Source organism: Salvia miltiorrhiza, chromosome 1 (assembly GCF_028751815.1).
Source record: "Salvia miltiorrhiza cultivar Shanhuang (shh) chromosome 1, IMPLAD_Smil_shh, whole genome shotgun sequence".
Classification (NCBI taxonomy): Eukaryota; Viridiplantae; Streptophyta; class Magnoliopsida; order Lamiales; family Lamiaceae; genus Salvia; species Salvia miltiorrhiza.
The window spans coordinates 13,610,544-13,626,150 of NC_080387.1; the positions used below are offsets into that span (position 1 = coordinate 13,610,544).

Consider the following 15,607-nt stretch of genomic DNA (forward strand, 5'->3'; position numbering starts at 1 on the left):
AGACCTTTGATTGGGTTGGATGGGTGCTTTTTAAAGACCTATCTAGGGGGTATACTTATGTGTGCTGTTGGGAAGGACGGGAACAATCAAATGTTCCCTATAGCATGGGGAGCAGTGAGTGTTGAGAATAAGGTTAACTGGGGTTGGTTTGTGAGGTTGCTTGTGCAAGATTTGGATATAGGAAGTGGAGAAAACTACACTTTCATAACTGATCAACAATAAGTAAGTTTGTATTTCTTGTTAATTTCACATTGTGTTTCATTTATGTTAAGGTATTCTAATGAGTTATAATACTTCATAATAGGGACTTATGAATGCTGTCAGCACTTATGCTCCGAGGGCCGAGCACACACTAGAAGAAAATTGAGTACACATGACACTGCATACATGACGCTTTTTATTAAAAAGCGTCATGTATGAGCGCCTTTTTTGAATACATGACGTTTTCCAAAAAAAGCGTCATGTATGTAGTGTCATGTATACAATACATGACGCTGTGTTGACACTTTTAGAAAAACCGTCATGTATGAGTGTCATTTATTCATAGTATAGATGACGCTCATTACAAAGCGTCATATATGTGCGTTAATTTAAATGCAATACATGACAGTTAATCAAATTGTCATGTATGTTATTGAACAAACTGTCATTAATTTTATTTTTCTTGACATTTTGTATAAAATGTCAAGTATATTTAAAATAAGTGTCATGTATGCACATTAAATTAATTGCTATACATGACATTTATGCATATCGTCATGTATGTTATAAAACCGTCATATTTTTTAAAGAGACCAAATTTTTTTTATTAAAAAACTAAAATAAAGGCAACTTTTTATGATTTTTTTTTATTATTAAAAAGTTCAAACTGTCATTTTTTTAAATGCCAAATTTTTTTATTAAAAAACTAACCTGACGAAAAAATAATTACTAACTCTTTTTATGTTTTATACTAATAAGTAATAATAGTAATAAATTAACTCCAAAAAATGGGAAACCAAGTATCGAAACAGTGCAGAAGTATATCAGCCTGAACTATTCATTCTTCTCCATCTCCTAAGTAAAATAGAAACCCTAATTCAGATCATCGGATATCGCTCGCCTCTGCCGCTCCATCTCCTCCGGCGTCGACGACTTCTCATCGCTCCCCTCCGCCGCCGTACGCCGAAGCCCTGAATTCTGTCTCCGCCACCCCCCCTCCGCGATGCTCGACCTCTTCATCCTCGTCATCGTTCTCTTCTCCGGAGCCTTCCTCATCAACTCCTGTTGCTCCTACATTTTTCAGTTCCTCTCTCTCCTTCTTCCCCCTTTATCCTCCGTCGCCTCCGACCCCAATATATCTCGCCCTATTGGCCGCTTCCTTCCTCGCCTTCGTCAGCTTCTTCGAGATCTGTTGTGGCAGCCACTCACGGCGGTGCGGCCGTGCCGGATGCAGGGGATTGAAGCGGGGCGGCGGCTACGACAAACCATGCCTCCTCGCGAAGCTTCGAAATATGGCGCCGCCTAATGGCAACACCGTGCTGCTCTCCTGCCTCCGGTGCGGCTGCCCTATCTCGGAAGGTTTTTGCTCATTAGTTTTTTCCTGATTTAAGCTTTGTTGTTGGAATTTGCTTGATTAGGCTTTGAGTCAATGTTGTTATGTAGATCATGGATCATTGCTAGAGTGCTGCTAGTTGAATTTCTTTGGTAGATTCAGACAATTCTTTGCTGATAAATTAGTTTATTCCATGAACAAGACAATGAAGTGGAAAACAAAACTGAGACTTGACTGTGTTTGTGTTTGTGTTTGTGTTTCTTTGCATTTTCTTTTCCAATTTTCTAGCAAGTTCTTGGTCGATGGGTTTGGAATTACTTCTCTAGCAGCATTGCTAATAGATCAGGCAACCACTGTGTTGTTCTTAATGAGAAATCGTAAGTAAATTCTGTCTTTAACATAAAAGTCCCGGGGGACTTTAGGTACTTTTATTATGATGATTTTTTAATTTGAATGTGTAGGACAATCTTAACTTAGGCTGAGAAATATATAATTTAGCAGTGGTGAAATTTTTGGAGTGGGAAGAAAGCACTTCTCTACAGTTGTCTTGGCAGGTTAGAAACTAAACTTATCGAAAAATATTTGCAATAATTGATGAGGAAATTGTTGCTTGGCCTATTTTGGATGGTGGTGATAATCTGGATCAACTTTATATTTTGATAGCAGTGGTTGAAATTTTGCTTCGCCTGTTTTAGGTGTTGTTTATCGATGGAGTTTCCGAATCAGGAATCAGAGTCGTCAAATTCGATGAGGAATCAGGTGTTGTTTATTACTTTGTCTTTATATATGAGAATTACGTTGTTTGATGTATGATATTCTCCCCCTTATTTTAGGAGTATGTAAAGAACTCCAGAGGTGTGCAGCTGTTCACTTGCAAATGGCTGCCTTTGTCTTCTCCAAAAGCTCTGGTTTTTCTCTGCCATGGTTTCTCTCCTCTCTCTCCCTCTCTATATATATGTGTGTGTGTGTGTGTGTGTGTTTGTGGTGTAAAGTGTTAGAAACTTTATTTGCATTTGCTTGTTGTGACAATTAAATGGCATTGATGAATGCAGTTGCAGGTTATGGCATGGAGTGCAGTAATTTCATGAAAGGTAGTATCATTTTCCTCATATTTTAGTCACATTATTTTTCTTATTTTACTATTCTCAATTTCGAGTCCACCATCAATCAATGTCTAAAAATTTATGTATCCTCAACCCAAAAAATAAAAAGAAAAAAATTAATTTTGTAGATGATTTCATTAATTCATTCCAATTTCCAACCAACAACAAAGTGAAAGCCTATCCTGCATTAATAATCACTTGTACTTTTCATTAGTATTATTTTCTTTATTTTCCCTTAATTGGATGGTTTCTTGCTTATAACTATTACCTAAGTGCATTAGAAGAAAACCTGAAATTATGGCATGTAAAAAGAGTTTGAAAATGGAGTTTGGTGGTTTACTTTGGTAGTTTGGTTGATTAGGTTAGCAAGCAGTTATCTGTAAGCATCAGATGTCACTTATTCACATCTTGAATTCAATCATACATAAAAAAAATTGGTTTCTTTGAATTATTATCCAAGTAAAATGGACTAGATTGTGCAGTATTCTGTGAGAGAGATAAATCATTATCCGAAAAACACTCTGCTTTTTTATTATTATATTTTTTGTTGCAGTTTTTTTTTAGTATCAAAAAAGCGTTCTAGGAGGCTGCCCTCTTGAAGGGAGCTTAGGCACTGGGAGGCCGCCCTCTTCTGCGTCTGTTCCTGAAATTGGAGGTATTGTTTGTATCCAGCAGCTTCTGCATTACAGGATACTATGGAGTATTTCCTTTTCCTTCCATTCTCTATGTATCTGCATATGACGTATTCTGCTTTGTTAAGTGATTGAACAAACAAAATTGTTCTCCTTTGTTGAATTGGTTGAAGTTAAAAGTTGTTTTGTTTGTCATGAATTTAAATGATTAGGAGCTATGAGCACCTTTGCAGACTATGGATTGACAGAAGTTGATGCAGAGATTCGCAGCATTATTGACAAAGAGAAGAATCGTTAGTTTAGAAGCTTGGAGCTTATTGCTTCAGAGAATTTCACCTCTCGAGCTGTGATGGAAGCAGTTGGTTCTTGCCTCACTAACAAGTACTCCGAGGGATTACCTGGCAAAAGGTATGTTAGAACTCAGAAGGGAAGTTCAAAGATTGGGCAACTTCTGTGAGAGAGATAAATGAGGTTTGAGAAGATTGGGCAACTTCTACCATTAATGAGGTTTGTGATATTTAATGCTTAGAATTTTTATTAAATATATCTATGGATTTATAGTGTTGTTAATATACTAGTTTTCTTTGTCTTGTAGCTTGACACGTGACATGGAGAAGTTCTTGCGCGCTGATACGACGTTTTGAAAGTTTTTTGCAACTATTATGATTTGTGAGTGTGGTATGTAGGATTTTCACTTGAAAAATACTATTATGGTGGATTTTTAAATCTTTTTTAGATGTTCATTATGTTGTTGGGAGATGTTGTAGAACATTGGTTCTTATTTTGTGGATGTTGGATGAATAGTGGTTATCAATGTTTAATTGGTCATTTTCAGTATGTTTTGATTTCTTTTTTTGTACAATTTAATAATACTTATAAATTTAAAATAGGAAAAAACTAATATAATACGAAATAATATTTTAAAAATCTAAATAAGCAAATGTGACGGTTTTAATGTGACTATAGATGACGCTTATAAAATGTCAAGAAAACTAAATATTATGACATATTCTGGCTGAAATGACGGTTAAAAAGTGTCAAGAATAAACATAGAAACGTCATGAAAACATATATACATGACCGTCAAAAAGTGTCAAATATAATCAATAAACCGTCATGAAAACGAACATACATGACGGTCAAAAAATGTCGAAATATAAAAAAAACCGTCATGTATTATATTTTTCTTGACGGTTAGAAAGCGTCAAGAAAATAATATGAATGTCATGTATAAAATCATAGTTGACGGTTTTCCACCGTCATGTATACATATACAACCGTCAAGAATAATTAGTATAGATGACGGTCATTAACCGTCATCTATTTTAGGTACTATACTTGACACCAGTATACTTGACGGTCGACGGATATCATAGATGACGGCTAAAAACCGTCAAGTATGAGCGTTTTTCTTGTAGTGACAGGAATTGTGCTCGACACGTATACATGAACTGGAAGAAGGAAAACAAAGGAGCAACACTGAAGAATTTATTTTGGAAGGCTGTGAGATCAACTATGGTGCCGCAGTACAGCAAGGTCTTTGAAGAGATGAAGAGTGAAAGTATTGGAGCTTATCAAGATTTCATTGGGAGGGAGGTGGCTAAATTCTGTAAGCCTTTCTTGTCATGCATTCCTAAGTCTGATATGGTAGATAATAATATAAGTGAAACGTTCAACGGATGGATACTTAGTGCTAGAGGTAGACATTTGATACATATGATGGAAGAGATTAGGACATCACTGATGGTAAGACAAGTGAAGAAACTACATAATATGGCTGAGTATACTGATAGGATTTGCCCTATGATAAACAAAAAGCTTGAGACACTAAAGTATGAGGCTAGAAATATGAACCCCCTACCTGCACTTCATGATAAATTCGAAGTTGATGATTCTGGGGAGAAGTATGTGGTGAACATACCTGAAAAGATATGTTCATGTAGGATGTGGGAGCTCACGGGTATACAATGTAAGCATGTTGTTTGTGCTATTAGGTATTTGAAAGAGGAACCATCAACCTATGTCTGTGATTACTACACAGTTGATAGGTATTTGCAGGCATATAAATATGCTTTGGAGCCTCTAAATGGGGAGATGTTGTGGCCACAGTGTGAGGGTGACAAAATAAAGCCCCCTCTTGTGAAAAATATGCCCGGGAGACCCAAGAAGAATAGGGTTAGGGATCCTCTTGAAGTTGATCCAAAAAACAGACTGAAAAGGAAAGGGCTTGTGATGACTTGTGGGAATTGTGGTGAAAAGGGCCATAACAATAGGAAGTGCTAGAAGGAAAAGGTTGAGAAGGCTACAACTGAAAAGGGGAAAAGAGGAAGACCAAAGAATCCTACTGCTCCAGTAGTTGACAAGGGAAAAAAGGCCCATGCTTTCGAAGACAGATAAGAAGCAACTTGCAGTGTGGAGAAGGCAATTGCAATGACTGGCTGTGGAGTTTATATCAATGAAGGCAGTGGCAATCACTACTTTCGGGTAAGTGTGACATTACTGAACTACAATTTTGTGTAATTATATTGTTTTACTATAACAAAAAGCGGATGAATTCATTCATTAATGCAGGCATCACTTCAAATGGGTGTTACACCCTTAAATGATGGAGCAGCTGGAATGACAAGGGGCAGACCTCGAGGTGGTGCACGAGGCAGACCTCGGGAAAGTGCAAGGTGCAAGGCTCGTGGAGGTGGAAGTGGCCAAGGGTCGGAGAGTTCAGTGATAGAAGGGCAGGCAACACAAGAGAATTGCAACAAATGAATCAAGCAAGAAGAATTTCAAGTTTTTGTTTTTTGAAAGTGATGTAAATGCATGCTAAATACCGTGATTAACTTCTGGAATTTAAAGTTTTTATCTTTTGGAAGTGATGTAGATTCAGGGATAAACAAGTTATAATCCCCCATTTTGTCTTAGCTTTTGCCGAACATAACTGTGATTATTACTTCTGTATGCTTCCCAAGATCAATGAAGGTTATGGTTTTGGCAAATTTGTGCACTCTTTCATTTCAATGCAATTCTAAATACAGGAACAAAATGATGAACAAAATGCCTTACTTCATTGGCATCCAAAGAGTAGTCTACAATTTCGAATAAAGGAACAAAATGCCATACTTCATTGACATCCAAAGAGTAGTCTACAATTTTGAATACAGGAACAAAATGATGACCAAAATCAAAGCAAAAGTAAGAGCCTTAATTCTACTTTCCATTCTTTGCAACTTAACATCATCTGCACCATCTTCGTTCTTCACCATGGAAGATTCAACTCCATCACCTTCAAGGCCTTCAAATCCACTGTAATTGTTCAATGCAGCATCCCTTTTGTTTCTCATTTTGTTAAAACAACGCTTGTAATAGGGTGTGAGTTCAGGATCGACCCAATCCCAAAAAGTACAATCATTGACAGCTCTCCATCGACATTCAACGTACCTTCTCTTCGGATTCTTCTCAGTGTGAGACGTCTTCATAATCGTAGGGATTTTATGATAACATCTCCTTTCCATGCCATTAATCGACCTTTCCACTGACGACGAGCTTCGAGAATAACTCATGCTTCTCCGTATCAACTCGCCTCAGTTTTGGCTTCAACTCTCTTCACACCTTTCTTCTTCCTTTACTCGCCGCGATTTGGCCTTCAAGTCAACACCATTCCTATCAAATTTCTGGGACAGACGCAAATCTAAGAACCCTAATTAAAATGGGTGTCGACAAGATGATTTCAAAATTTAAGTCAACGAAACGACGTCATTTTTGGTATTGTAATGTAATACCAAAACGACGTCGATTCATACACCGGAAAATCATCCACGTCAACAAAATCCGACGGCCACGTTACCACCGATCAAAGTGTTAGTCAACGCGGCTGCAAATTGCGATTAAATTGAAAGGTCATGTATTCTGGGGCTAATTTTGAAGGTCATGTGCAATATGCAAATCTCAAAATAGTTCGTGTATTTTCCGGCTATTAACCCATTTAAATATTAGGGAAACTAAATGTGACAACCCGCTCTTTTATCAGTATTAAATTCTAGTATTGCATGTTTATTTTTCTATCTGCCAGTAATCGAAGCACTTTATGATTTCAACTATGTTTCTGAATTACGCATTTTGGAGACAGAGTCACTACACTAGCAGTATGCATTTCTTTTTACCTTCGCATGTTTAAGACCGCGATGAGAATCTTTGAGTTGGTGAACTATTAGTACTTAGTAATAACCAACTTAGCAAAGTTGTGTTATTTATCAAGATGGAGTTTATTTCATGATGTTACTAAGTCGTGAATTATTTCCGACTTTGAAGCTAATTAAATCTACGGATTTAATTTGAGTATTAGGATGACGAACGAATTAAATCTACGGATTTAATTTGAGTATTAGGATGACGAACGAATTAAATCTACGGATTTAATTTAGCAAGTATAGATTTTATCAGAAACGCGAAACCAGTATTTCTAATTCAGTGGGACCAACCCTGAAGGGTTTTACTTAGATCACATCACCGCCCTATCTGCCGCCCTATCAGCCACCCTATCCGCCACCTGCTAACGCCACATGTAAGGAAAAGAAGGAAAAATAGGAAAAGGGGAAAAGGTGGATAAGGTGCTGCAGCAGCAGCCCTCCTCCCATTGGTCGGGCAGCCGAAAAGCCGCACGCCAAGACAGCAGCAGCCCTCCTCCCATTGGCAGGGCAGCCGAAAAGCCTCACGCAAGCTGCAGCGAGCAGCAGCCCTCCTTCCATTGGCAGGGCAGCCGAATAGCCGCACGCCAAGACTGCAACAGCAACTCCTCCCATTGGCAGGGAAATCGAAAGGCCTCACGCCACTTCGCCTGCTGCACCCTATCTCAGCCTATGCTCTCCCTTCGGCACTCAAGTGCACAACAGCCGAGCTCTTCCTATAAATTCACTCTTCAATCCTTGAGCCACCCCTTTCTCCATTTCAAAACACTTAGAAATTTCAGCAGCAACAGCAAGAAGTTCATCTCTCTCGACGCCTTGCACAAAGGGGAGTGGATCGAGATTCTTGCTTCCAACTTGAACAAGGTAAAAACTCGGCTTATCTTTTCCACCCTTCGCCATGTTCCTTTCCGCCTATTTTCAACCTAAGAACAACAGCCATTTCATTTCCAGTTTGCACCTCGACGCTCGAAAAAGCGAGAAACCATCATTCTTTACCCGACCAAAGCACGCTATAGCAAGGTAATCTTCGACCCTTGTTGCTACTCCAATCGGCATGCATCACACTCACAGAGATCATGCTTTATGGGCTGTAAACGAATGAATAAAAAGCATGTTAAGTCACGAATTAGTGGAACCTACGACTTGAACCTTGATGAACGACGAGAGCTTTAGCTTTAAAACGTAGACGAACTTGAATAATCACAGCATGCTCACATAGGTAGAGATTAAGGTCTGTGTACGAGTAAGAATCGAGGCGAGATAAGGACGGAGATGTCTGGTTTTGAAAACTGGAGACCCCGTCGCTCTTCCCAGACCAGCGAGGACAAGTCCAGAGGGGACGAGTCCAGCGAGGACAAGTCCAGGGGGGACGAGTCCAGCGAGGACAAGTCCAGTAGGGACGAGTCCAGCGAGGACAAGTCCAGAGGGGACAAGTCCAGCGAGGACAAGTCCAGAGGGGACAAGTCCAGCGGGGACGAGTCCAGCGAGGACAAGTCCAGAGGGGACAAGTCCAGCGGGGAGGAGTCCAGCGGGGCTGAGACCAGAGAGGACGAGGCCAGCGGGGACAAGTCCAGCGGGGACGAGGCCTGCGGAGCTGAGTCGCCCAGTCCATAGGAATCACCTCGCCAGAGGAATCACCTCGCCAGAGGAATGGCCAGAGGAATCACCTCGCCAGAGGAATGGCCAGAGGAATCACCTCGCCAAAGGAATGGCAAGAGGAATCACCTCGCCAGAGGAATGGACAGAGGAATCACTTTCACCAAGAGAAATCGTTCCGCCTAGAGGAATCACTTCGCCACAGAGCTAACTCAGCCAGAGCTGACTTAGAGGCCAGAGCTGACCTCCAGAGCAGAGAGAGAGAGAGAGGAGAGAACACCTTATGAGAACGAATCAATGTAGTTAATCACTTGACTTCATGGGACGGAACCTAGTTGGGTTAATTGGTTAATTAACGGAATATGAATCATGCATATTCATATTACGCATTCTCATTTATTTGAGAATTTTCATCGAGCTAAGGTTTGACCTTATGTTCTCGCTTTAAAGGTTAAGCGCAAGAGTAAGAGCTTGTCAAGGAGTTATTGAACTGAAGCAAAGCTTTGCTACCAGGTGGGCATTACTTTTACTATACATATATGGAGATCCCCTGCGTGTCGTAGGCCTTTTATACGAATGAATGCATGAGATGATTTAACTGCTAAATTCAGCTTTATATACCTATCAAACGAGTTTAATGCTACTTTTGAACAAGTTATTTCGTTACGAAAGAATCACAAAAGAATTTAGTAACTGCTAAATTCCAGATATGATAGATTACAAGAGAACTTAGTCTGCAGACAAACTTTAAGTATCACAAAAGAATTTAGTAAGCTTGGGCCTATTTCACGAAAACTCCCTTGCTGTACTGTTTATGATGGCATGACAATTTACAGTTTCATGAAGCATGTTTATATTTATATTTAGGCATACGTGCCCACTGAGTACTCTCGTACTCAGCCCTGCATATATTTCTAAATGTGCAGGTTGAGCAGTGGCTGATGAAGATGAAGTGACGAGTGGGGCTTTTGTCATAAGTTTATTAAATGAACTCTTGGGTACATGTCTCCATACATGTAGGTCAGATATTGTTAATCCGCTGCGTACTGTCGAGTATTATGTCTTTTAAGTCAACTCGGATTCATCCGAGCGTACTAGTTATTCGAGTCCCTATGATTAAACAACAATTATTTATAAATTTCCGCTGCGTATTCTTCAGTAATAAGCCCTTTTGAATTAAGTCGGATCCATCCGAACTTACTAGCTATTTGAATCTTTGTGGCTAAACGTAAGTTATATTATAAATGTTTCCCCTTCACTGTCAATGATTAAGTTCGATCCTTCATTATATTTTCACACCCCTTTCTAACCCCGCTTCTAGTCTCCCTCCCTTCGTCACGGTTTCCCCGGCTTAGTTATCCTTAATTAGGTCCGGTCGCGACACTAAAGTACCAGTTTAATTGTATATTTGGGAATATTTGGGAAATAATTGAGTCAGACTGCTACTTTGATTAATAAATGAAGAATAATAATTGAGAGAGTCTATTTGAAACGAGATATAACGGTGTTATATAAGATATATAGTAGTATTATGTGTCTGAGATGTTTTATTCAATGAAATTTATATTTATTTTTTAAGACTTTACTGTATTTTCTCTGCAAAAGGCAAGATTACACGATATTTCATTTTTATTGAGGGATAATATTATCCACCTTTGAAGTGAGAATAAAAAAGGAAAAATTGTGATTTTTTTTTTGTAAAATATGGAAAAAGAAAGGAGACATTTATAGGCATAAATTTTTGTTATCCATTCTTTTTCATGGATAAATTTATCCATCAAAGTAAACGCAACAAAGAAGATTGCCCGTTTAGTTTTTCAGAGTGGAAGCCCGTTTAATTTTTCAGAATAAATGATATTATCAAAGCTTAATGTTAATGAAATTGTACCTATCCAATGATCGATCATATATCTCGCACACACACAATGTTAGTACTCGCAGAGATACTCAAACAGAAACACGTGCAGAAAATATAAAGCACAAGAACACCAAAGTTGGTTACCCAGTTCAGTGATAACACACCTACGTCTGTGGGGCCACGCCTAAGGTAAATTATCCACTAGTGATGATAAGATATACAAAGGACTTACACATGAAGAATCGATCTTTCTAACCTCTATATCTTCCCAAACCGCCAACTACGTTAATAACTGAGAGTAAATTAACAACTCACTCCCTAAGCTTGAATGCTACACATTTAACGCTCAAACCCAAACAACAGTATTGCTCCAACAGGCTGGAGCAATGAACAAACGAAAGAACACCCCATGCTTTCAAGGAATAAAAGCGTCAAACAAGAACACACTCTCACAAACAGTATGCTCTCAATACATGCACGAAAATACTCTCTAAAAGAAATAGAGTACCAATAAACGCAACAGCCTTTGTGAGTCCTCTTCTTCACCAATAAATAGCGAAACCCTAGAAGACTCCAAGTTCGAATAGGACTCCTTTGGATAAGAATTGCATAACAGATGAAAGTTCTCTGAAACCCTAGACTTCTCCACACTTTGAACATTCGGTTGATGTATATCCATAAATAAATAGGGGATATCTCTAACTTTATCTCCAAAACCTGCAATAAAAGGCTGCACGGTGTCTTCAGCAAACTTAGAACATTTGAAGCGACTCATGAAGCAACTATTCTGATCCAGTCAAGTAGAACATGTGAAAACACTCTTGTTGGCTACACAATGACAATCAAATAGAGTGTGAAAGTACTCTAACAGTTAAGATTCAAACTTAATCAAGAAACGAAACAACACTCAAGAAACAAAAAATTGACGCACAAAGATTTTACATGGTTCTGTTATAAAACCAACATTCACGAAAAATGGAAAAATGGATGTATTTATCTTGACAAAAATTACAACAACACAGTTCACAAATTAGAAAAAAAAATTCTTAGCTCACAATCCAAACGCATTGACTACTACTTTCTCTTTTTTTTTGTTTTTCAATTCTAACTGCTTTTCTTTGTAATCTAAAATTGAATACAAGAATTTATTTCTTCAAATGCATCGCATTAACTTATCTTTGTAGCCGTAAGATGCTGAAGATTAACTTTTAAGAAAGTAATTAATTAACCAAATAACGGTTGTGCTAACAAATTTCGTCAGCTAATCACCTTAACTATTGATTTTTCTTAGTGGGCGTTTACTTTGAAGGATTGGTTTTTATAGATAAAAACAATAAGGTTAATCTCTTGCTTACTTTGTTGAATTGAAACTTTGGAATATTTCAATACCTTTAATTATTTTTATTATTTAAGCTAGTTTTGCATGATTCCTATCCCATCAAATGGATAAAATTGGAGTAATCCTACTCTTAGGATAAAAATACTCAATCTTCCATTTAATCACTCATGCAAAGTAAACTTCCCCTTAGTTGACAAACTTAGTCAAGTAACAACTTTCTTTCGACCAATTTTCAACTGACTCTTAGCTGGCAAACTTTAAGTGACTAATTAGCTCAAGTAGCAAAGTTGAAGCATTCAAAGACTTTCCTTTATAAGAGGTCTTGGGTTCGATCTCGCCTGTATGCAGTTAGCTTTTCCACCTTTATGTAGGTAGTGGTCCTGCCAGCGTGCAATTATTTTTTCACCTTTAAATGGTGTATAGGTCCCACTTGCATACGGGTAACTTATTTAATTATATAATAAATACCTCTTGTAATTTTCAAACGGTTATCTTTTCCACCTTTGTGTGGTTCTGCCAGCGTGCGATTATTTTTTCATCTTTGAATGGTGTAGAGGTCTCACTTAAATACGGATAGCTTATTTAACTATATACTCCCTCCGTCCCAGCTTTTTGTATCCACTTTTAGTTGTATTTACAACTAAAAGTGGATACGAAAAGCTAAGACGGAGGGAGTAATAAATACTTCGTATAATTTAAAAAAAAAATCCAGCGACAGATTACATTCTCAATTGGAAATTAGACACTCCATAAACAATGTATCACGGATGCAGTATGCATACTTTTCTGAATTCGTACAACTGTAAAATTCTTTTTATTTAGGATAAATTAAATCTATCCGGATCAATGTATATTTGTGAAATTAAATTATCAACAATAAAAATGTAATCTTCTGTTAGGTCCGGGGGGTCTCGAATAGCTGTATGGGGGGGGGGGGAATACACCTATAGGCTATTTTTATGACTATCTACTGACCTCAATCAGAGGGATCTCAGTCAGAGATTAAAATGAAACTTTACACGCAAACAAAGACTCCTGTTTTACTGAAATCAGTTTTGACCAACAGGGTTGACGACTGATACTGAAAGCTCTTCAGTAATGAGTTATCAGTTAAGTTACTGGAACTTAACTGATTCAAGTAAGGGCTTCAGTCGTGTTTGCAAAGATAGAGATGATATCGCTCTTCCTTACTATCAGAGGATAGTTCAGTCAGATTGATATCACACGCAGCGGAAATTAAACTTAGTTTCGCAATAGCCTCGGTGGAGCAAGTTGTTGGATTAAGGTTTCTCTTTGCTGTTAGTCAGTGTTCAGTTTTATCAATTGAAATAGCACAAGTATGAATGTAAAACTGAAAGCTGTAACTAACACAGAGACTTTTACGTGGTTCGGAAAAACCCTTTCCTACATCCACGGTGAAGGAATATTAAACTGAATTAACGTTTCGTTTGCCCGATGATCGTTTCTTGGAATATTATTAATTTATCATACAACGATTAATCCCTAACATGCTCCTATGAATTTAACAGCTGCACGTTGGAGCTCAGAAATACCTGAAGAATTCAGAAGAATTCGCAGATTCGCATCTGAACAGACCAGTCAGCTTCAAGCCTTCGTTTGAAGCCTCAAACGTCCTCAAATCGTATTTCGCCCAGAAATACGACTTCTTAGTCTTCGAGAGAGCTTTCCGTGGCCGCTTGATACGTCTGAATCGGAGTTCTGTGGAGGAAGTTATGGCCGTTTTACGGAGACTTCCAGAACTTGGTTTCCTGCGAAAATCTGACTCCAGCTCTGATCTTCTCGACTGTATCCCGCTCAGCTTTCACCGTTGGATGGACAACGATCTATGAAAGTCCCAAGAGAGAAATAAGCCCCACACGTTTTTCTTCCCTGCGCCTCACAGTTCTCAAAACCCTAATATTTTATCAGTGTGTTTTCCTGAGAGCTGACAGCTGTATTTAAATAAAATTAAATACGTGTGGGCACAGAATTAGTGTAGGAGGCGTCTTTCTCTCCTTCTAGGGCTAGGAGACATTGGGCCAGTCCAGGGACCAGATACAAGGAATAAAGATGGGCCTCAAATAAATTAATTTATCTATGGTCAGCCCAGACCATAATTAATTTATAAATATCAGTTCATTCCACTAGAGAACCGATACTGACTTACCCCTTTATTGCCGGTGATGAGTCGGGGGCTTGTATTTAGACTTATTAAATCTCCGTATTTAAAATATCCGACATCCATTAATTAATTAGAGCTCTGACAGCTTAAATTAATTAATCTCTTAATAATTCCTTAAGCAGTACCACTCAAACTTTATTATTACGCCTGAACTTAATCAACCTGCAGGGTTTAGCGTAATAAACCTTATTGAGCTCCTTAAGGGGATGTCATTATCCTATACCGGATACGGGTATTAATACAGATAATCAAATATCATATATTAACCGCTATCACCCAAGATACAGAGTACTCGAGTTAGTATATAACTTTCACCCATAGTAAGTCAAAGTGATATACGAATTAATATATATATCTGAATACTTATTAGTATTAAGATTTATAAGTCACCGAGATCTTGATTCTTCACTTAAGTCAGATAGAAGAATACATCTCAAACTGTGGTCCTATCAATACGTAATGACGTACCAGTATAGACAAGTAGCCAAGACAAACTACTTCCATCTATACTGCAGCCTAAACCAATAACTTGTCCTAGAGTTATTTCGGCTGTGATCATATTATATCTCTTAAGGTTATTCCAATTATATGGTCTTCTGTGATCTACAACACACCATATAATCTACTTATATAGAGATAAAGAACATACATATGCAATCATGAACACAATCAGATAGGAGATTAGATAGTGAACTTAGGAAACATTGTATACAAGCATAAAACGTTCTTGCTTTCAGTATACAAATCCAACAATCTCCCACTTATACTAAAGCAAACTTTTAGTATACAATGCGTCTATTTACCAATCACCTAACACTTCTCCCACTTATACTTAAAGTTTCCTAAGTGGGTGGCATCAATCTGGCATCAATCGCATTCCCATCTTCCAATGACCATTTGCGATAAGCCTTTTGTGAAAGATCAGTAGGTTTCTCCAATATGTGAGAATTTATTCTTTGAGCACATAACCTCGATTTACGAATAATCGTATAACTTGGTACTTACTCTCCATGTGTTTGACCCCTTGTGGTTCTTGGATTCCTTAGAGTTTGCAACTGCACTTGAGGTACCACGAAGGTGATGCTCTCACGCAAACTAGGAATCACTCTTAGACCCTGGAGGTAGTGGTCAAACCAAAAGGTTTTACCTCCCAAGGAAAACACATAGCTCGAGGTAATTATTCTT

At 38.2% G+C, this 15,607-nt stretch overlaps 1 protein-coding gene and 1 long non-coding RNA gene across 18 annotated transcripts; both read left to right on the top strand.

The window, feature by feature from the left end:
• The first annotated feature begins 990 nt into the window (after positions 1 to 990).
• Positions 991 to 4,106, top strand: LOC131006649 (uncharacterized). Of its 17 annotated transcripts, XR_009095675.1 has the most exons (8): positions 991 to 1,560; positions 1,823 to 1,911; positions 1,996 to 2,088; positions 2,230 to 2,293; positions 2,368 to 2,458; positions 2,587 to 3,292; positions 3,482 to 3,776; positions 3,865 to 4,106. It is a non-coding gene; the product is annotated as an uncharacterized LOC131006649 (long non-coding RNA). The 17 variants fall into 17 exon arrangements; XR_009095673.1 differs by having other exon boundaries at positions 991 to 2,088; positions 2,587 to 2,625; positions 3,191 to 3,292; XR_009095676.1 differs by having other exon boundaries at positions 991 to 1,911; positions 2,230 to 2,458; positions 2,587 to 2,625; positions 3,191 to 3,292.
• Positions 4,107 to 4,715: 609 nt separating this feature from the next.
• On the top strand, positions 4,716 to 5,552 carry LOC131022538 (uncharacterized). Its single transcript, XM_057952077.1, has one exon. It carries the CDS (start codon positions 4,716 to 4,718, stop codon positions 5,550 to 5,552), a length of 837 nt encoding a protein of 278 aa, XP_057808060.1.
• Positions 5,553 to 15,607: the final 10,055 nt, after the last annotated feature.